We start from the raw sequence: 21196 nt of genomic DNA, 5'->3' as shown, positions 1-21196 counted from the left end.
AGAAAACCCAGTGACCTTGTGGACTTTGAGGTGGGGCCATCTGGGCAGAGGAGTGATGTGACCGGGCATTGTAGAAGGACCCCTCTGAGTGCTGTGTTGGGAATTAGCCTGTGTCAGCCATTCTTCACCAGGCACAGCTCCCCCCTTGTCCCAGGGGATACTTGGCAATGTCTGGAGACATTTTTCAGTTGTTGCAGCTCGCTGGGGAGGCTGTTGCTACCAGTATCTAGAGCGGGCCCCGCAACGGAGATTTGCTGGGTCGTGCCCGGGTTGACAGATTTGGTTACAGCAGGAGAAACAGGAGCCAAGGGTTCAGTTTTCGATTTCGTAAGTTTGAGATGCCTGCTAGATTCCTAGGTGGAGAGGACATGAGGGCAGGTGGAGGCCTGGATCAGGCCAGGTCAGGGAAGAACGTGTAATTCTGAGAATATTGATTCATTCATGGGATTGGATTCAAAGCAGTAGGTCTCATAACTTAGGGGAAGTGGGGAACGAGGGACGCTGCTGGCATGTGACTGCCGACCGGGGATGCTGCTAGACTTTCTGCAGTGCACAGAACAGTCCCCACGACAGAGAATTATCCAGCCGCGATGGCAGTAGTGCTGAGGTTCAGAGACGCTGGCCCAGAGCGTAAAGAGAGTGAGAGGCCCGAGCCACCCGCACGTGTCATTGTTTAGTTGCTCAGTCATGTCTGACTCTTCGCAACCCCGTGGACTGTAGTCCCCCAGGCTCCTCTGTCCATGGGATTTTCCAGGCAAGAACACTGGAGTGGGTTGCTGTTTCCTTCTCCAGGGGATCTTCCCGACCCAGGGATCGAACCTGAGTCTCCTGCATTGTGGTTCTTTGCCATCAGGGTAGCCCATTTGCGCATGTAGACCTTAGGAGAAGTGAGCAGAGGAGACTGAGAAAGGAGCCGGAGACATGCAGAAAGCAGCGCCCGGGGTGTATGATCCGGAGCCCTTTGAATACACCAGGTTTTAGGGAGGGAGGGCAATGGCACTCCACTCCAGTTCTCTTGCCTGGAAAATCCCATGGGCCGAGGAGCCTGGTGGGCTGCAGTCCATGGGGTCGAGAAGAGTCGGACACGACTGAGCAACTTTACTTTCACATTTCACTTTCCTGAATTGGAGAAGGAAATGGCAACCCACTCCAGTGTTCTTGCCTGGAGAATCCCGGGATGGCGGAGCCTGGTGGGCTGCCGTCTGTGGGGTCACACAAAGTCGGACACGACTGACGCAACTTGGCAGCAGCAGCAGGGAGGGAGGGGAAGCCACCTGTGTGGAGTGATGCTCCGGCCTGAATTCACAGCCTCTGGTGGTCAGTGCCCTCTGGGCTCATCTTGTCCTGAGATGCCATTTTCAGATGGAGGAGCTGAGGTCTGGAGAGGGGGCCCCAGGGACTGGGATTGCGGAGGCAGAGGTGGTGGGGCTGGGGTGCGTCTCTGTCCCCACGGAGGCCGAGGCCGTGTTCACCCCCGTCACCTGCTCGTCCGGCCCAGAAGTGACGGGACAGCCTGGGCAGTGGCTTGAGGGGCTCCCTCTCAGGTTGGCTGGTGGGAACTCATTTGAACACACGAGGACCCTTCTGCGCCCCCTGGGGATCACTCCCGTTCTCAGCAGCGTGATTTGGTTTCTCACACTCTCCTCCACACCCTCAAAAAGAAAGCTGAACGGAGGCGTTCTCACGGTCACCCTTCCTAACTGCCAGTCGTGCGTGGCAGGACTAGCTTCTTCCCTAAACGAGGCTGTCCTTGGGTATCTGTGCAATGCTCTGGGTCTTTCTGTTTGACTTGAGTCATGCGGTGGGAGAGAAAGGTTTTCTTCTGGTGTGTGTATCAGTGGTGGGCACAGCGGAGTCCCACGCTCTCTTTGCAGAAGCTCCCTGCCAGCTCCTTCCATTCCTGGGACATAGGCTTCATGTCAGTGGAAACAAAAGCATTGGCAATGTTGGCAGTTTTGGGGCTGGGATTTCAGTTACTCAGTGCCAAGAGGATCAGATAGGGACTGGTGAAAAGTGCTGTGAATGGGTAGAAAAATCAGAAAGTGGAGGGAAATAATAATTTTCATGGCACTTGATGTCTGGCATCCCCGTAACTACTTTGAGCAGAGAGAAGTGAGAGTGCCAGGGATAATAATGACATTATTCTATCTAACAAAATAGTGTTTCATTAAAAAGCAAAACAAAACCAAAAACTAGAAAAGGCAAAACTCCCTTGGACTGCAAGGAGATCCAACCAGTCCATTCTGAAGATCAGCCCTGGGATTTCTTTGGAAGGAATGATGCTAAAGCTGAAACTCCAGTATTTTGGCCACCTCATGTGAAGAGTTGACTCATAAGACTCTGATGCTGGGAGGGGTTGGGGGCAGGGGGAGAAGGGGACGACAGAGGATGAGATGGCTGGATGCCATCACTGACTCAACGTCTGTGAGTCTGAGTGAACTCCAGGAGTTGGTGATGGACAGGGAGGTCTGGCGTGCTACAATTCATGGGGTCGCAAAGAGTCGGACACGACTGAGCAACTGAACTGAACTGAACTGATACAGATGGAAAAAAGATCAGTTATTGCCTGGAGTTGGGGAGGGTTTGACTATACATCACAAAGGGATTCTTTGGTAGATGGAATTGTTCTGCATTCTGTTTGTCCTGGTGGTTACTTGCGTCTGCGCAGGTGTTAAAATTGATGTATTCTCCAAAAAGTGAATTTTACTCTCTGTGTTTGAAAACTTTAAAAAAATATACAGTGACCTTCAAGGTAGGGTAGTAGCACCATTGCGCAGAGAAATAAAGTTTCCTACCCAGGATCACACGTGGTTTGTGGTTGAGTTTGGCCTTTAGATTTGGGTCTGTCTGCCGTGTGTAGCTTGTGTTTTTAACCAAGACACATGAACTGCAGTGCTGCAGGACAGGGTGTATTTTCACTTTCATGGGCTCTTGCTGCTTAGTGCTGCAGGGTTAGTTGGCCCAGCTGTAGGGGTCAAGGGTCAGGTGAGGATTTGGATGGCAGTGGAATGAAGCACAAAGTGTGTTTTTCAAGGAAGCAGCTCCCATCCATTGAACTTGTGCTGTCCAACCCTGAATTTTCAAGAAAACAGAAATCCAGGTTTTTAATATGAACTCTTCTAGGTTTTAAACGTTGACCATCAGTTTCATTAAAAACCTCTGTTTGGGGATTTCCTGAAGGTGCAGTGTTTAGGACTGTGCTTTCACTGCCAAGGGCAAGGGTTTGATCCCTGCTCAGGGACCTTCCCTGGTGGCTCAGACGGTAAAGCGTCTGTCTACAATATGGGAGACCCGGGTTCAATCCCTGGGTTGGGAAGATCCCCTGGAGAAGGAAATGGCAACCCACTCCAGTACTCTTGCTTGGAAAATCCCATGGACGGAGGAGCTTGGTAGGCTGTAGTCCATGGGTTTGTGAAGAGTCGGACATGACTGAGCGACTTCACTTCACTTCACTTCAGGGAGCTAAAGTCCCAGAAGCAAATTAAAATAGATAAACAAGGAAGTAAGTTAGTAAATAAACCAACCCACCCATCACTTTTTAGACCAAAGAAACAAGTACAACGAAAAACAGAGCCAGCCCACTGATTGAGTACCAGTTGGATACTGTTATGATTTATTTTACAGCGTGATGCGGGGGAAGGCCCTGCTTGCTGACACACTGGGCCTCACTTGCTGTCCTGGGCCCCTTCTCTCTGCTCTAAATTAAGGAGCCAAGTTAGGCGGATGGTTCTGGCTCCTTCTGTGCCTCTAGGGCAGTAGTAGATAAGATGAGTCCTGAATAAGAATGAGCTTGTGGCACGTGGTGAGATGGGGGTGGGGTGGGGTGGGGTTTTTCTTTCCTTTACCTCGGCTCCTTTTTGCTTTTTCTGGGAACCTTCTCTCCTCCTGTCTCGTGCATGGTGTTTGCTTTGGGCTCAACAAACTCAGCAGTTAGTCGTACTCTTAGTGACAAAATGTGCCTCGATGCCTCAATGCCCCGTCAGAGATGCCGATGATGGAACGTCCTCAGGCCTGAAAACTTGCCTCTAGTTTATTCTTCCACCGTTGCTGTCACCAGCAGAAGGCAAGACTTTGGATGCCAGGTGTTCTTTGAGGATGTGGATGCAGGGCTGGGTACCCTGGTTTTCCAGATGTTGTCTTGATTTTGTTTAAGAGTGAATGAGGTGAGGAAGATCTCTGCTTTACTGATTGATAAGAACATCTGTCCCGGTGTCTTGTCTGAAGATATTGTTCCTTTGAAGGAGCCATTATCTTGTGCCTCCTGAAATACCATTGCCTATGTCTTTTGAATAAAATAGTTCTTTTTTTTTTTTTTTAAAGCTTAAAAAGAAGTGCTTATATTTTTGTTTTAAAACCTTTTTTCGGAGAGGGGGGAGGTGCATGACTCATGGCATGCAGGATCTTAGTTCCCGGATCAGAGATGGAACCTGTGCCCCCTGCAGTGAAAACTTTGTCTTAACCACTGACTGCCAAGGAAGTGCCCTTAAAATGTTTTGTTGTGATGGCTGTTTCTCTTGTGGCTGGAGCCTTAGGCAGTGAGATTTTTGTCTGTCATATGTCTAAGCTGGCTTGTCTTCTCTCAGGACACCACAGGGGTGGCTTGGCTGTTTGTTAGTGTGTTTTGACTTTTGCAGAATCACACAATTGAAGAAAAACAATTTGTTTTTATAAGTAATGAATGCACACCGGGAACAAATAGTCAAAGTACGATCCCATGGTCTATAGCCCCGCCAGGCTCTTCTGTCCATGGAATTCTTCAGGTGAGAATACTGGAGCGGATTGCCATTCCCTTCTCCAAGTCAAAGTACAGAAAGATGATTAATGAAAAGGCAGTCTACACCTGTCACCTCTGATCACCTGTTCCTCTCTTTATCCTCCCCCTGCTGCCCGCCAAAAACGAGAGTGACCAGTGTTGGCTCCTTTTTTTTGGTCCATCCTCTGCCCCTGTTGGCTCTATTTAGTCTCCTTGGAAAGCTCTTTTAGACATCAGTCTGGGTGATCTGGTCCCCAGTTAGCAATGTCTAGACACTTTTGAAGCAGGGAGTCCGGGTCGGGGCACTGCAGTGTGTATCTCATGTGGGATCTTAGTACCCTGACCGGGGATCAAACCTGTGCTCCCTGCGTTGGAAGATGGATTCCTAACCACTGGACCTCCAGAGAATCCCCTGGACCCCTTTTTATTGTCCCAGCTGGGACGTGAGTGCTACTGCCATCTAGTGGGTGGAGGTCAGGGTTGCTGTCAAACGTTCTGCAGTGCCAGAACCCCTCCTGGCCCCCTATCCCCACCCCGCTAGGCCCAAATGCCCACACGGAGAAGCCGGAGAACACATATGTTAGTATCTGCATTTCCTTATCTTTCCCGCACCAGCGCTCATGTCCTTGACTGACTGTTTTCCTTTTCATTAAACAGATGGGCTTTCCATATCACCACACAGAGAGCTATGCTGCTGTTATATTAGCAGCTGTATTTTATTCCCTTTAAAGGTGACCAGTAACTTATTCATCCAGGCACTTTAGTTATTGAGTAGATCTCCATTCTTTTGCTGCTGGAAACAGCTGTGATGAAGACCCTTCTGCCCAGGTGGTAGTGAACAGGATCTAGAAACAGGAAACGTTCCTGGAAGTGGAGCTGAGGGTCAGAGGCCTGGAGCTGCTGACATTGGGAAAGATATTGCCAGACTGCCCTCTGAAGGGTGGTTCTGATTTATGCTCCCTCCAGCAATGTGAGGATCACGCCTTGTTTCTCTAGCCTGGGTGGTTTTTTTTTTTTTTTAATCCCTGGTTTCCATTTATAGCCTAAGCTGTCCTCCTATCAACTGAGAAGTTCAAAATGTTGACAGCCAGGTTGGATTCTGCAGATATTCCCGATATAGAAGGGCAGAGGTGGAAGGAGTCCTGATAAGCTACTAGGAGCTAAATGAGAAAGAGAAGCTCATCTTTTCCCCCTGCGGAGGACAATTGAGTCCACACACAGCTGAAAATTTGAGAAAGATAATTACATCTGGCTTAACTCCTGAAGGTTTGCTCTCAGGGACCCTGGGGTAGCCCCCTCCCTGGCTTTTGGTGGTTTCTCTTTAGAATAAACATCACAATAGCTCACTGACCCTGTATTTTGTGAAAAGAAGTGCTTTATCTTTTCATTCCTCTTGATTATGAATATTCAATTTTTAGGCTAAAGTTAAGAGATTGCCCTCACATAGACACACAAAGGAGGCAACATGCCCTTTAGGCTTCCCAGGTGGCTCCGCGGTAAAGAATCTGCCTGTCATTGCCGATTCCTGGGTCAGGAAGATCCCCTGGAGAAGGAAATGGCGGTCCATTCCAGTATTCCTGCCTGGGAAATCTCAAGGACAGAGGAGCCTGGTGCGCTGCAGTCCATAGGGTTGCAAAGAATCAGACCTGACTGAGCTCACATGCAAAAACAAAACAGCGCCGTGTAGACACACACAGGTACACACGTGCTCATACTTGATTATTTTGGTGATGTGTAGATCTGTTTGTATGAACCCCAAGGTTTCATACAAGGTGCATAAGGGTTAAGGCTAACCGTGAGGCATTTTCTTTATTCACAGACAACATTGGTCCAATACAGGGGCTTACAGCCTTACCTGCCAATTGTAAACACCTGGGGAACCTTTATATGGCCAGTGCTCAGGCCTCCCCCCATGCTGGTGAATTCAGTTTCTGGGGGTGGGGCCAAGTAGTCAGGGTTGTTTTCTTTTCTTTTTTTTTTTTAAAAAGCTCTGGACTGGACAGGGAGCAATTTCAATGTGCAGCCAAGGTTATCAGTCAGGGGTCCACAGTTTCCAGCCTGTGGACCAAATCTAGCCCCCAACTTGTTTTTGTAAATAAAGTTTTATTGGAATGCAGCCACATTCATTGAACACATCATTTTATGGCACTCAGCAGAGCTTATACACCTGCAGAGCTTCATTTATTCTGCAGCCCTTTATGGAAAAAATTTGGTGGACCCTTGCCTGATATGGTCAGCTGTGTTTCTCGGTAACAGCTGTGTGGAATCTGTTAGCCACATAGGAATGTCGTAGAGGACAGGGTGCCCTCCTGTAATGCAGGCAACGCCGCCATTTCCTGCTGCTCCACTTCATGGAAGGTATTTTTGTGAGATACTTCTTTTCCAACTTTATGCTTGAAAAGGCTGCCTGCAGTTTCCTTCTGGAATGCAGTGCTTTTCCATTTCTGAGAGCAGAAATGACGAGACGGGCCTCCTGTCTCCCCCTTTTCACTGTCGTGTTCTTGGCTCAGCAGTTGAAGTCCTTAAGTCCTGATCGTGCTGTCGTTTAATCGGATCTTCCTCTTCTCTGTGTTCCCCAGTCGCCCTCCTCTTTTATCTCTTTTACTCTCTCTGTTTACTTTGTAAGATGCGTCGCCAGTAAAATTGAATGAATATTCTTCCCCCGCTGAAGTAGTTGTGCACTCAGCCATTCTCCTCACAAGCATCTTCGGTCCTGGCCCCAAGAGGCTCTCTGAAGGTCCCCTGATCAGTGTGTGCACGCACACCAGACAAACAGATGCGTGCACACACAGGTCAGCTTTTTTTAGAGCCATTACTTTAATGACAAGGTTGCTGTCCCTGTTTGCTTTGAAAGCTCACTTTTGGAATCTTCGCTGGTGGCCAACCTGAAGTGTGTCTTGGGGACAGGGCTGTTCCTAATCTTACCTTGTTATGGTGATAAATGAAGTTAGAGCGATTTGTGGCTCCAGTCATCTATGAGTGGGTTGTGTGGGGCTTTGGGGAGACTACCTGTGGCCCCTTAAAAGGGTAAATCTCTAGTGAGTGGTGGTAGGAGCATGCCCCCTTCCTGGGTGCAGGGCGGAATGCAAGGGTCATGTTAAGGGGGAGAATGAAGGCTTCGGAGGAGCCCTGCAGTCCAGCGCTCAGTCTGTATCTTGGCCTTTGTACCAGGCTGGTGGCTAGAGGTGGCCTTCTGGGTGGGGGCAACAAAGAAATGGGAGAAGTCAGGTAGTGAGTGCATAGCCGGTGGAACTAGCTCACAGTGGCTCATCTTTGTTCTTGATGGGTCCTTGAGGGATCCCACATCCTTTCTGACCCTGACCCACTTTCAGGGATTGAGAAGAGGAGCTGGGCACCGCCCCCCCCCCCCCCCCCGCCCCGCCCATCAGACACCAAGTGCATTCTCTGCTTGGGGTCTTGGAGGCGACGTCAGGGTGAAAGACCATGCTTCCTTCCTGCAGAGTCTCTCACTGTTGGCCGGCCTTGGCTACTTCCACCCTGTTGTCCCCTTTTTATGTTTTGGGGAGTAGCTAGAGGAGGCAACAGAGGAGGTGGGCAAGGAGTTCAAGACTCACAAGCTCATGGAGCCTTTGGAATCTGGGCCAGCTTGGTCGTCCAAAGACCCACAGCAGACGTGGGCGTGGGGGTGGGCAGGACCTCTGGACCTGAGTCATTAAGCAGAGGCCTTTGTTTGCCGTCAGGGTGAGGAGGAGTTGATATCTTACCTGAGCAAGAAGACATAGGTTCATGTCCAAGACTAATCGGTCCCCATTCCTCAGATAGATGCCAGGAGTCCAAGGGAGGTACAGCACGCCGGCGGGAGGGTCTGCCTGTCTTGTATTTTCCCTTTCCTTAAATACTTATCCATGCATATGGCTAGGCTGGGTCTTGTTTGTGAGATCTTTGGCCTTCCTTGGCGGCATGTGAACTCTTAGTTGCAGCATGTGGGATCTAGTTCCCTGACTAGAGATCGAACCTGGGCCCCCTGCATTGGGAGCACTGAGTCTTAACCTCTGTACCACCAGGGAGGTTCCTGTTTACCCTTTCTTCCTCATTTGAGCTCCAGACTAGGTCGGTGAAGATCGAAGTCTATGTGGTAAAGGAGGAGTTGGGCTCCCCGTCTTTATCAACATGTTCTCTGCAAGGCTCAGTGCCTCTCTGTTCTGGGCCTGAAATTCAAAGCAAACTGGCCAGACTCAGTGTCACTTTATCTGCTTTGTTGAGGTTGAACATAGCGTAACCTCTGGCTTTGGAGGATCCACAGTGATGCTGAGCTTCCTAGAAACCAATGATCTGGCTGGGATTGTGCATTCTCCGTACTGAAAGCAACCCAGGCGATAGTTCAGTAGAAACCGGCCAAATGTTCTCTCTCGCTCTTATCGCCAAGTCAGCCCAGGCCGTCAAGTAGATAATACTGTTGGGATAAACAAAGACATTTTAGGTTTTTTTCCTCCTGGGCTCAAAAGCGTGTTTTCGAGAAGCCAAGTGATGAGCGTTATTCACTAGTTCCCTCCAGTGCCTGATCTCAGGAGGGTGTGGTGGTGTCTTCCAGATCGAAGCAAGGCCGAGATGGACCTGAAGGAGCTGAGTGAGTCTGTCCAGCAGCAGTCTACTCCTGTTCCTCTCATCTCTCCCAAGCGACAGATTCGCAGCAGATTCCAGCTAAATCTCGACAAGACGATAGAGAGTTGCAAAGCACAACTAGGTATGTGTCTCGGCTTGCTTATATCATTATCACCATCATTACTGTCTTTAGGGGGACCACCCGGATGAAATGAAAGCCCGATCCTGGCTGCTGTTTTCTCAGCAGGTTTAACTTCGGCATGTTCGTTCAACAAAAAATCATTTCTCATGGCAGAATATTTCACATTTGCTAGTTAATTGTTCAGCAGGTATTTTGAGTTTGTCAGAGTGCATTCTTTGATTGTGGCCTGCTGATTCGAGGTGCCACTTGTAAGAAAGTTTGGAAGCAGGAAGAGCCTCCTGAGTTTGCCGTTGTGCTTCTCTGTACATGTCGGTGTCTCCACTTCAGCATCACGTGTATCCCACAAGTGTCCCCAACACAAACCCTTCCCCTCCAGGCTGGCCCCCGCCCCCGGCACATGCATCCTGTTTCTGTATCTATTGCCCCCCTTCCTCGTCCCCATGCTGCCTGCCTTTTTACACTGCCTACCTGAATCCTATCCCTAAGGCTGAGCTTGGGCATCACCACCTCCAGGAAGTCTTCCTTGACTGCCCTCCCCATCTGCCCACCTCCTTTGGTCCTTTATGGCTCCAAAACATCAGTGGTCCTTTTGTGTGGGGGGGTATTCCTCCCAGTCTAGACTGGAAGCTCCTTGAGGACAGAGAGGTTTGTCTTATAAAGATGTTATAAAGACTAGCCTTCTCCAAGGTACTTGGTCTTATACACATAGTGATACTCTAGAATGTTTGTTGAAGAGGTAAATGAAGTCAGAAGGTATTTATAAGGAAATAGGGGGTGGCTGGGTCTCAGTAGAGAAAGCCAGTCCAAGATGAGATTTCCATGTCACTGGGTGCTCTGGACCTTTGGGTGAGAAAGGAGCTAGCTGGGAGTCACTGAGGCTGTCCGAGGAAAGCATTCCTTGCTGGGTTGCCCGTTTGTTTAGGACATTGAGTGACATGGATGAAATTTTGCAGGCTGTATCCCTCTTGGGTTCTTCCAAGCAGCTGGTCTAGCTCCTCAGTTTGTTGTTGTTAATAACGATTTATGGAGGACTTCCCATGCCCCCTGCCCTGTGCATAGATTGTCTTGGAAGTTTGATACTGTTATCAGACCCATTGACAGGTGAAGAAATGGAGGTTCAGAGAGGTAGTTCACTCGTTAAGGGCCACACAGCGAATAGAAGCGGAGGAGCAGGATCTGAATTCACATCCTTCGGGCTCTAGTATCCAAGCATGTGTGGCCATGCTTGTCAGTCTGGTGTCCACCCTTTAGTTACCAGTTGCACAAACCATGAGATCCAGAAGTTAAACCAGATTTGGTTTTTAGATTCTTTCAATTTGAGCCCTGGAGGAGGTGGATATAATTCACTCCTGATCCTGCTGGGCTGTTTGTGGCTCTTAGCCTTTTACAGGTTTCTCTTCCGTGACCCCACTCATGGTAACCATTGCTCTAGAATGAAGACAATACAGAGTTGATGAGGATTTCCTCTTTTCAAAATTGTAGGGTATTGGATTACTTACCTCCAGGTGGATGACGCTCACTACCGAGAGCAGGAAGGAAACATGAATAGGGTAAATGAAACTGTTGTTAGAAATAGGCTTTTGCCCATTTAGGTTTGTGTATATAGGAAACTCCTGCTGTTTCATTGTTTCTCCTTTTGCTTGAGACGTGGAAATGGGTGACTTTCCTCTGGACTCGGTTACAAGCAGAGCAGCAGTAGAGACACAGTGGTGTTGACTCTGCTTCAGGGCGGGGAGCCCAGTGGGGGCTGGGCGGCTGGGCCGCCTGGAGATGGTGCTCCCCAACCAGAATGGGCCAGTGGTTCTCAGCCCCAGCCAGCTTCTTGGGCCCGCGACCCAGAGTGGCCGGGTCTTCTGCTCTTGCAGCACAAGGCTAGCATCTTAATTTTTGTGTGAAACGTTCCGATTTATGAATTGGCCAGGACGTTCTAGGTTAAAAATAAAAACAAATAACACAATGTTGGAAAGCATTGGGTCAAACAGTTGCTTCCTAAATAACACGTCTGCTCCTGTGGCTCGTGGGCTGTGAGTTGCATCCCCTGCTTTAAGCCTTGGCCTGTTTCTTTGAGTCCTGGATACAAAGGGTAATAGACTTAATGCTCTGGGAATTCGTGGGAAGAGCCCTAGTGGTGCCTCGAGCCCATGTCTCTGGCCTCACCTCTCTGTCTTGGTTTTCTTTGTGTCCCAGGACAAGTGATTTCTCAGGGCTTCTTTTTTTCTAATCTGTAAAATGGATCAGTTTTAACAACGCCTGTGTAGCATTCCCTTCCATCCCTCCCATTCTCTGTGTCCTAGTGAGTTACCCATGCTGCCAAGATTGAGCTCTGGATAAATTAGAAATTCATCTTGAAATGTCAGTAACTGAAACCCTCAGCAGACGTTCCATTTGTCACCTGTAGTCAGCTGCAACTTGAGTCTACTGTTAACCCCCAACCAGACCAAATGTGATGCAATGTGAAATGTTTCTTTTTTTTATTCCAGCGTTGGGCGTGGAAAATGTTTGCGTTTTTTTGGTCCTGCTCTTTATTCTGTGACTACGCCACATGCTGGGTTTTCTTTTTGAATTTAGGCATAAATGAAATCTCGGAAGATGTTTATACGGCTGTCGAGCACAGCGATTCGGAGGATTCTGAGAAGTCAGATAGTAGCGGTAGTGACTCTATCAGTGATGAGGAACAGAGGTCCAAGAACGAGCCAGAAGATGCTGAAGACAAAGAGGGGGCTCGGATGGACAAAGAGCCATCTGCCGTCAAAAAAAAGCCCAAATTGCCAAACCCAGTGGAGACGAAAGAGGAGCTGAAAGTCAGCACGTCACCAGCCAGCGAGAAAGCGGACCCAAGCTCGGTCAAGGAGAAGACGAGCCCCCAGCCTGAGAAGGACTTTTCAGACAAAGCAAAACCCTCACCTCATCCCACAAAGGATAAGCTGAAGGGAAAAGATGAGACGGATTCCCCAACAGTGCATTTGGGCCTGGACTCTGATTCAGAGAGCGAACTTGTCATAGATTTAGGAGAAGACCATTCTGGGCGGGAGGGTCGAAAAAATAAGAAGGAACCCAAAGAACCATCTCCCAAGCAGGAGGGTAAGTGATTGCACCCATTTCCGGTTTCTTGGCTTGGTGTGAGAATGTCACCTTGCCGTTTGTAGTATCACGTGTCATGTCACCCTCTGACATCGTGAAGGGTGGCACAGCAAAGCTAGGATTGGCTCCTGGTCACCCAGCTAGTTACTGAGTGGGACCAGGCCTTAACCTGGGCCTGCCCACCTTTTACCTTCTCAGTACCCAATGTGGTTGATTTTGAGCACAGGAAGAGAAGTCTCTTAGAAAGTAGTTGCTTCTAACAGTCAAGTCATTTTGAACCTAAGCAGTTTCTTTTCCAATGTGTTCACTTACAGGCCTAAAGTGTTTGTCAATGTTAAGATATTGAACAGGGCTGAAATTGTAAAAAGTGTTCAGTTCAAAGACCTTGATGAGTTTATTCTCCTTTACCTCCCCTCACGCTGCCCAGGCATCTCAAAACACATTTTCTTACTAGACTATAAGACCTTTTGGGTCGGTGGCACCAGACTGCTGCGTTCTTCTTAAGGCCTCTAGAAATCCAAGGGGGAATTATTGTATGATACCCACCTAAGCCCGTGTTCTGCCATATTTAACTGACATGGGCCCAAGGTTTCTCAGCCTTGGCACTAATTGACTTTTTATGCTAGATAATTCTTTGTCCTGTGTATAGGAGGATGTTTAGCAGTATCCCCGGATGTCAGTAGCATCTACCCAGTGGTGGCCTTCAAAAGGGTCTTAACAAAACAAAATCTCTCCTAGTTGTGGACTACTACCTAAGCTCCCCCTTCGCTGCTGTTTGGGACCGAACCAGCAGTGGCTGTTCTCAAACCTGCCGCATCCCAGGCATGTTGGCAGACCCCCCCAGTGGAACATGGGAATGATTTGAAAGATGTCTGGCCCATGGGCGAAGCAGTCAGCGAACTTCTTAGCTGGCTTGGCAAGTGGGTGGTGAGGGGATTCCAATATACCCAAGGAAGATAATGAAGAATTAATTAAGGGTCCAGGAGAGACACGGCCAAAAGACAAATTGGAGGTTGTAGCCATAAAACCTCTTGTACTTCGTGGGTTACATAAGGGGATAGCCAGGTTTAATTCTGTGGCTCAGTGGTAAGGAATCCTCCTGCCAATGCAGGAGACGTAGATTCGATCCCTGGGTCGGGAAGATCTCCTGGAGAAGGAAATGGCAATGCACTCTAGTATTCTTGCCTGGAGAATTCCATGGACAGAGGAGCCTGGTGGGCTATAGTCCGTGTGGTCACAAAAGAGCTGGACATGACTTTTAGTGACAGACAACACACAGCTTCTGACAGGAGGTAACGTCTCAGTTATGTGTCCCCTGGGGATTTATTAGTCTGGCTGCTTAAACAGGAGGGGGATGGGCTTTGAGCATCTTCTTTCTGTGTTTGTATCAACATGAACTGTTCTGGAACCTCAGTCCCTGCAGTTCATTGAAAGAGGATGGAATATCTCTCAGTGATATGAGGCAGGAAGAGAGAGAGGCAGTTGAGTGGGTCAGGAAGGATGGATCACTGCCCCATCCCTTAGAATTACAAATGGCATCTGAAACATCCATTTCTGTGTGGATTGGGGTTTGAGGTACCACTTCTGATGCTGCAGAAAGCAACAGGAGTAGCAGTTATTCCATGAAGTTTGTAGAATTGTTGGGTCCCAGATGGCAGTGTTCCTATGAATGATACATTTATACTATTCCTCTCTTTCTGGAATAGATCTTTGGTTGTGGGGTTTTTTTTGCCCCTTCCAGAAAGGATTTGTGACATACTGATAAAATGGAAATCAAGACATCAGTGAGAAAAATGAAAATAGAACAGTGAGAGATCTGGGGAAAGTTTGTATACAGAAATAACTATTTCAGCCTTCAGAGTTAGCAAAGTCAGGCTTCCATTTTGGGTCCGAGCTTCCTGGCAGTCAAAGCAAAAAGGGAAACACGTATGAGTGCCTTAAAAGATCTCATGTTTCCCCCACCTAAATAGAAAGCACTCCAGTTGATAAAATGAAGCTGAGCTGTTCCTCTCACTGGTATCTGGAGCAAATTTCTCTAGGAGCCCCTGATTATGTGGTGGGACTTTGAAGCAAAGGATGATTCTGAAACATAATTTAGTTAGAGGAACTTAGCAGGGGTTGAAATCCAGAGCCACCTGAGCATGATTTGGGTTTTGAAGATTTGACTTCGTGTCCGACTCTGCAGTTGAGCATCTTTTCAACGATGTGCTTTTACTTACGAGTTTATTAAGTCAAGGGTGTTTTGGAGAGTGCTTGGTGACCTCCAACTGATCTTCAGTTCGGAGTGCAGCTTATACACAGAATCTGAATCCTCAGATAGAAAGACGGCTGTTCTAGCTAGAGGTCCTAGAGCAGAAGCTAAGGGAGCTCACGTCAGGACCTTGACTATGCTTACCTGGGTCACATCAGTCATTTCCAGCCTTCTCTTAAAAAGTCCTTTTTTAATGTACAAGACAGCAACCTAAGTCTGATATAAGTAGGTTAGTTGGGTGGGGTCGCTTTTGGAGTGTTGACCTTTAAGAAATTCACTTCTTTTTGAGACTACAGGTGATTATACACTCCCAAATTTTTAGGACAAATGGAATTTTCCATGGCCCTTCCTCTCCCTATCCACCCCCCCACCCTCCCCCACCCCCCAGTAAACCATCAGCATCCTCTAGAAATGAAAATGTTTTAGTGTCTAAATGAAACACTCCCCCCCTGCCAAGAGTGTGTCAAGACTGGAATTTTTTTTAATTTGGAAAAGAGCTCCAATGGGACTCTTGCAGAGCAGTAACCCATCTATAAAGCCAGCTGTTTGCTTTTGCAAGATGAGAGAGAGAAAAAGAGCTTTTTGTGGTTGCCCTTTGCCCAAGGACGGTTCAGGCTAGCTAATCAACAAGGGCAGTATATTTTTAAATCTCATGGCCGAAAAGAGAGGCACTAAAGATGCTTTTGCAGGTTAGAAGCTTTGCCTGTGGGATCTCTGCCTTTTTAAGAAGGGCCAAGCTCAAAGCCACCTTTGCCCCTGGAAAGGGAAGGGGCAGAGGTTGTGTCCGACATCTGGAAGGTTGTCCTGGGCAAGGATGGGGGCTCTTCACTCTAGGTAGAGATCTTCTCCCAGCCCCGCCCTGTGCTCTTGCCCAGGACCTTGGCTGAATTTTTCCCCAGAGGAGCAGGAGGCCAGTCAGTTGTGATAACCACTGAGACACCCCCACCCCCAGGCAGTAAAGTCAGCCTGTCAACACTCCTTTCCTTTCACACTCCTTGGTTTTTCCAGACCCACTGTTAACTGAAAATTTCCCCTAGAATGATCAAGAGCTCATGTCTCTTTTGGGTGATAGAAATCTAAAAATGACAGGCAGGGAGTCACGCGGCAGAAGCATGCTGAGCCCCTGAAAAAGCTGTGGTCCTTATTAAGGGGCTTCCTTGGTGGCTCAGCTAGTAAAGAATCTGCCTGCAGTGCAGGAGGCCCAGATTCTTGCCCTGGGTCAGGAAGATCCCTTCTGGGGAAGGAAGGAAAAGGCAACCCACTCCAGTATTCTTGCCTGGGAAATCCCATAGACAGAGGAGCCTGGCCAGGCTATAGTACATGAGATTGCAAAAGAGTCGGACACGACTGAGCGACTTCACTTTCAGTCCTTCTGAAAAAGAGTTTGATGTCAGGCACATCGTCTGAGATCAAGGATGCTGACTTGCACCCGTGATTTTTGTGTGAATCCCGGGGAATCCTCTCTGGGGACACAGGTTCATCTCTGCAGGGCCTGGGGCCCCTGCAGTAGTAACTGACCTCCTCCCCCTTACAGACGAGCACTCATGTGGTCATCCCCTCTCTGCCGCTCAGTGCTTCTGGCTCTAACCTGCCTTCCGACTAGCCCTTCTCACTGCCAGCCCTCACTCACCAATATGCTGCCGATTCCTGGGCATGTCTTGGCTAAAGCTGTTCCCCTCCAAATTCTCCCTGCTGCCTGTTGACATCCTGCCCTCCTCCCTTATAGCCCAGCTCCTCCCAGAAGATATAGTCCAAAAGGCAGCTTTTTTCAAACTTGAGTCACTCGCATTCATTCTTTTTGCCATACCCAAGACCTGCTAGTACAATTATTGACTTAATATATTTTTATTTGAAGCAGCAGCTCTTTTTTTAAAAAAACAAATTAAACTCAATTTTGGACTTAAACTTGACTACCACACAGTAGGTGAAACAGTATTTTGTGCTCTGCATAAAAGACGTAACAGGAATAACTGCAGTCAAAACAAAAGCGAGGCTTCTAAATTCTCCATAAATACCATTGTGCTGGGGAAGGTTCTGGCCTTGGGGTGGAGTTCCCTTGAGTGTTAGGTGTCAAGGCTGCCAGGACCACACTGAGACTATTCTAGAAGGAATTAGAAGAGATGAAAGACAATACTCTTCTTTCTGGGTGATTCATTGTTACTCAGTGCTTTGGCCATTGGGAGGCTGTCTGGTTCCTTGGGGTACATGCTCTGTAGGTTTCCTGGCCAAAAAAAGGATTCCTGTTAATCTCCAGATGGACTTTGGCTAAGTCTTTCTCAAAGTGCTCACTGAACTTGTACAACAAGGTCCTTGCAGCAATTCTGTTCATCCACTGGGTCATCGACTAGCAGGTGGGCAACTCCAGGCTAGGGGCTGGGTCATGCTGGCCTCAGTCCCCTGGAGGCCTTGACAAGTATCTCAAAAGTGAGCCAGCGTGTAACCCAAGGAGGCTGATGTTTTACGCTAGAACCTGCTGCAGAAGTGGCCTAAGCATATAAAGTGACAGTGTGCCCATTCACGGGGAGGTCCTTGGCATGCTAGCCTGCCAAGGGATGGTCACCTAGAACTCGCTGGCCTGCAGACCTTGAAGGCCAGCCTGAGTCCTGTCTACTTTCTGTTTTGTGTTTTCATGCCTTGGCTTCAGTTGTAGGTAAAGCGCCACCAGCCACGACAGCGGGCAGCCAGTCTCCCCCCGAAACGCCGGTCCTCACCCGCTCATCCTCCCAAACTCCCACGGCTGGGGTCACGGCCAGCACCACGTCCACGGTCACGGCCCCGGCCGCCGCCGCCGCCGCCGCCGCCGCCACCACCACCACCACGGGAAGCCCGGTGAAAAAGCAGAGGCCGCTTTTACCGAAGGAGACTGCCCCGGCTGTGCAGCGGGTCGTGTGGAACTCATCAAGTAAGTTTCAAACGTCCTCCCAAAAGTGGCACATGCAGAAGATGCAGCGCCAGCAGCAACAGCAGCAGCAGCAGCAGCAGCAGCAGCAGCCTCAGTCTTCCCAGGGGACGAGATATCAGACCAGACAGGCTGTGAAAGGTACCGAGCCTCCCCCTCCGCTCTCCGTGGCGCCCGCTCCCTTTTCGCCACACGGACAGGAGAAAAATCGTCCTCGTTTTGTTTTTTTTCAGTTCCCCTTGGTTGCCTGGCCACCGTATCCTGGAGGCCTGACACATTCCATTTGGCATTATTTTTAAAAATTGTTTTGCAGCTTGCTTTTTGTACTTTTCTTTTTCCTTTTTCATTTTATAAACGGTACATGCACGTCTTCTCAGAAAGGGGTGAAATAGATGCCTAGACACACAAAAATCTGTTGTCTTGATTGACTTTCTATTTCATTCTCCACCCTTTCTCTGAGGTTATTGTTAACCATAAGATCTTTTTTTTAATGCATGTATGCATATATATTTATGTATATATATATATGACTTCATAAAAGTATTTTTTTTTTTTTTCTTTTTGGAAACATAAAAATGGTACCATCTTTGCCTTTTTTTTAACCCCCCCACCCATCAGCATGTTTTGGAGGTCCATCCATGTCAGTACATAGAGCTCTCCCTGATTCTTTTGGACTGCTGCGTAGTATTCCACAGCTTATTTAATAAAGTATTCCCCTACAGATAGACATGTAGGTTGCTTCCAGTTTTTCCCTGTTGTTAACAGTGCTGCAATGAATACCTTTGTTTAAGTTTCCTTGTGCATGCCCGTGAACCCCTGGGCATTATTTTTGAAACAGTACAGTATGAGAAGTGGATAGTAAAGGATACCTTAATAAGTAGGGATTAGCCCCCTTACGCAAGAAGATCCAACATCAGGAACCGTTGCTGAAGCTTGGAATGACAGCTCCCAGCAGGAGGCTCCATCTGGGCTGATGTAAAGCCGAACAAAGCGCTGATCCGATGGGTATTAGTTTGTCCAGCTCTTGTGAGGACTGACACAGGGCTTGTTTCATGGGGAAACCCGCATTGAGATCCTCCATGGTTGGGCTCCTTGATCGAAACTCTCACATACCGAGTGCGCTCTTGTGAGTAGAACTCTTGAGAGTTGTAGCAGGTTGTGAAATGAAAAAGTAGCCGGATCTTGAACTGGGCCCCCAGTGAAGCCCTTCCAAGATTGGGGCGGAAGGAGACTGAGTGATTAGACACAGTGTTGGAATACAGCCGGATCGATCCTGCTGTCTGAGGAGTTGCTGGGGCAGAACCGAGTCTGGGATCTTTCAGGTTGGGATGGTCAGTTCCATTCTCCTGAATTCATAGCCCTTAAGTATAATGAGCCATCCCGGGGAACTTGGGAGCTGGCAAGAAGGAGCTCATTGATGGTATGGTTCCTAATTCCCAGATTGTCCTATTAACGATAAACAAAGCTGGCCACTAGTTGAAGTAGTTAAGATAGATTTTAATCTGCTGTATACTGTTGCAGTAGGGCACAATGTCCGACATGAACTGAAGTCAGCTTCAACGTGTACACTGGGGACTGGGGTTTTAAAGGGAGAATTTGGGAATAGGGAGGGGGAATTGTAGGGGCTCTGTAGAGTCAGAAAGGGACAGTTTTACACAAAGTGGGAAGGGGGTGTTGGTCCATGTGAAATGTCTGGGTTTGCTGACTCTGGTACCTCTTAAAGGTAGGCTTCTGCCCTCCCACAGAGACTGGACAATGGGCCCTATCATTAGGTGTTGACTGGAGCAAATCGGCAATTCTATTGGCAGCCTTGAGTTTTCTTAGGTGGGGACTTTAAAGGGGTGGGGGTCATCCTAGGGGTGCAGCCTTGAGCTGTTGGAAACCATATTAGTCCTTATAGACCCAGATGGAGGTCTCACTGAGAAAGGGCTCGGAGGAACCTTGCTTGAGTTCGGCCGACGAGAGAATTTTTGTCCCTTGAAAGCAGAGAAACTCGAATGGTGTGGATTGGGCCCTGCTCCCACCACAGCTTCGAGCTGGGGCAGCCTTCCTGAGGCAGTGGGGTGACCAAGAACCTTTGCTTTCCCAGCTGTCCAGCAGAAAGAGATCACACAGAGCCCATCCACCTCCACCATCACCCTGGTGACCAGCACCCAGTCGTCGCCCCTGGTCACCAGCTCAGGGACCACTAGCACGCTCGCATCTTCGGTCAGTGCAGACCTGCCCATCGCCACCGCTTCAGCTGATGTCGCTGCAGACATCGCCAAGTACACTAGCAAGGTGAGTGCCTGCGGCAGGAGCGGGGAGGACCAGCCTTGGATCTTTCCAGGAATTGAAGGGGACCGGGAAGTGGTGGAGTCCCCTTCCAACTCGCCTGTCCTCTTGGCATCTTCCTTGTGGAGGGGTGTGGTGGGCAGGCTACCCTGCTCTGCGTTCACTTGTGGGCACCCTCTCCGTGCAGGTTCTCTTTTCTCTCTTTTAAAATTTATTCTGTCGAAGTATAAGTGATGTACAATGTTGTATTAATTTCTACTGTATAGCAAAATGATTCAGTTATATACACATAGACTTTTTCATATTCCTTTCCATTATGGTTTATCACAGGATAATGGTTGTAGTTCCTGTGCTATACAGTAGGACCTTCTTGTTCATTCTATGTATAATAGTTTGCATCTGGTAATCCCAGACTCCCAATGCATCCCGTCCCCCAGCCCAGCCCTCCTCTCCACTTCTCCCTTAATTTGCCAAGTGCTTTTCTGCTCACTGTTGAATTCGGGCAAGTAAAGCTTGCAGCTCTCCTCGCTGTCAAATGCAGGTGCTCTGGAGTGATGTGCAGGTTCATGTCTGTAGAACCCTTGGAGTAAAAATCACCACCAGAACTGCAGCTCCCAGGGGAGTCCATTCTGCTCTCTGCTGGGGCCTAGAACAGTGCTTGATACATAGTTGAAGAATGAAAGAATGAAGAATGCTGCCTAACTTCTCACTGGGCTTCTTATCAGTACCTTTTTTTTTTAAGGTGTACAGTTTTTAAAGTCTGTATTGAATTTGTTGCAATATTGATTGATTTTCCTTCTTTTAAAATGTTTTGGTTTTTTGACTGCGAGGCATGTGGGATGTTAGCTCCCTGACTAAGGAATCAAACCCGTACCCCCCACAGTGGAAGGCAGAGTCTCAACCACTGGACTGCCAGGGACGTCCTCACACCCATTTTATAGATGAGCACACTGGGAACTGGCCAGGCCACACAACTTGTCCAGGGTCACATAATCCGTGAATGTCTAACTGGCATTTGAATGATAGCAGCCAGGATCCAGAGTATCCGCTTAACCCGGCTTTGAGCTGACTTGTGAATTCACACCAGGCCTGCTGACCACAGTTGTCCAGTGTCCACAAACCTATTGTTCTTACATGTGGCTTTTTAAAGCAACCACGCTTGAGTCAGTGTGGCTAAAGAGATAAAACCCAAGTCTTGGGGTAACATCTCTTTATTTAGTATTTCTGTTCCCC

General features: G+C 48.5%; 1 protein-coding gene and 1 non-coding gene across 2 annotated transcripts in view; both read left to right on the top strand.

The window, feature by feature from the left end:
• Positions 1-21196, top strand: part of ZMYND8 (zinc finger MYND-type containing 8) — a 121943-nt gene that overhangs the window by 84166 nt on the left and 16581 nt on the right. Inside the window, exons 13-16 of the mRNA XM_052650390.1 lie at positions 9306-9458; positions 12027-12539; positions 17435-17830; positions 19779-19969. Coding sequence (XP_052506350.1) covers positions 9306-9458; positions 12027-12539; positions 17435-17830; positions 19779-19969 — 1253 coding nt within the window. The remainder of the gene's footprint in view (positions 1-9305; positions 9459-12026; positions 12540-17434; positions 17831-19778; positions 19970-21196) is intronic.
• Positions 4500-4646, top strand: LOC128058938 (small nucleolar RNA SNORA79). The gene has a single exon (XR_008200537.1). It is a non-coding gene; the product is annotated as a small nucleolar RNA SNORA79 (small nucleolar RNA).

This window comes from Budorcas taxicolor, chromosome 13 (genome assembly GCF_023091745.1).
Source record: "Budorcas taxicolor isolate Tak-1 chromosome 13, Takin1.1, whole genome shotgun sequence".
NCBI lineage: Eukaryota > Metazoa > Chordata > Mammalia > Artiodactyla > Bovidae > Budorcas > Budorcas taxicolor.
Note: the sequence above shows the minus strand (reverse complement) of the source record. Positions and strands in the feature narration are given on the sequence as shown.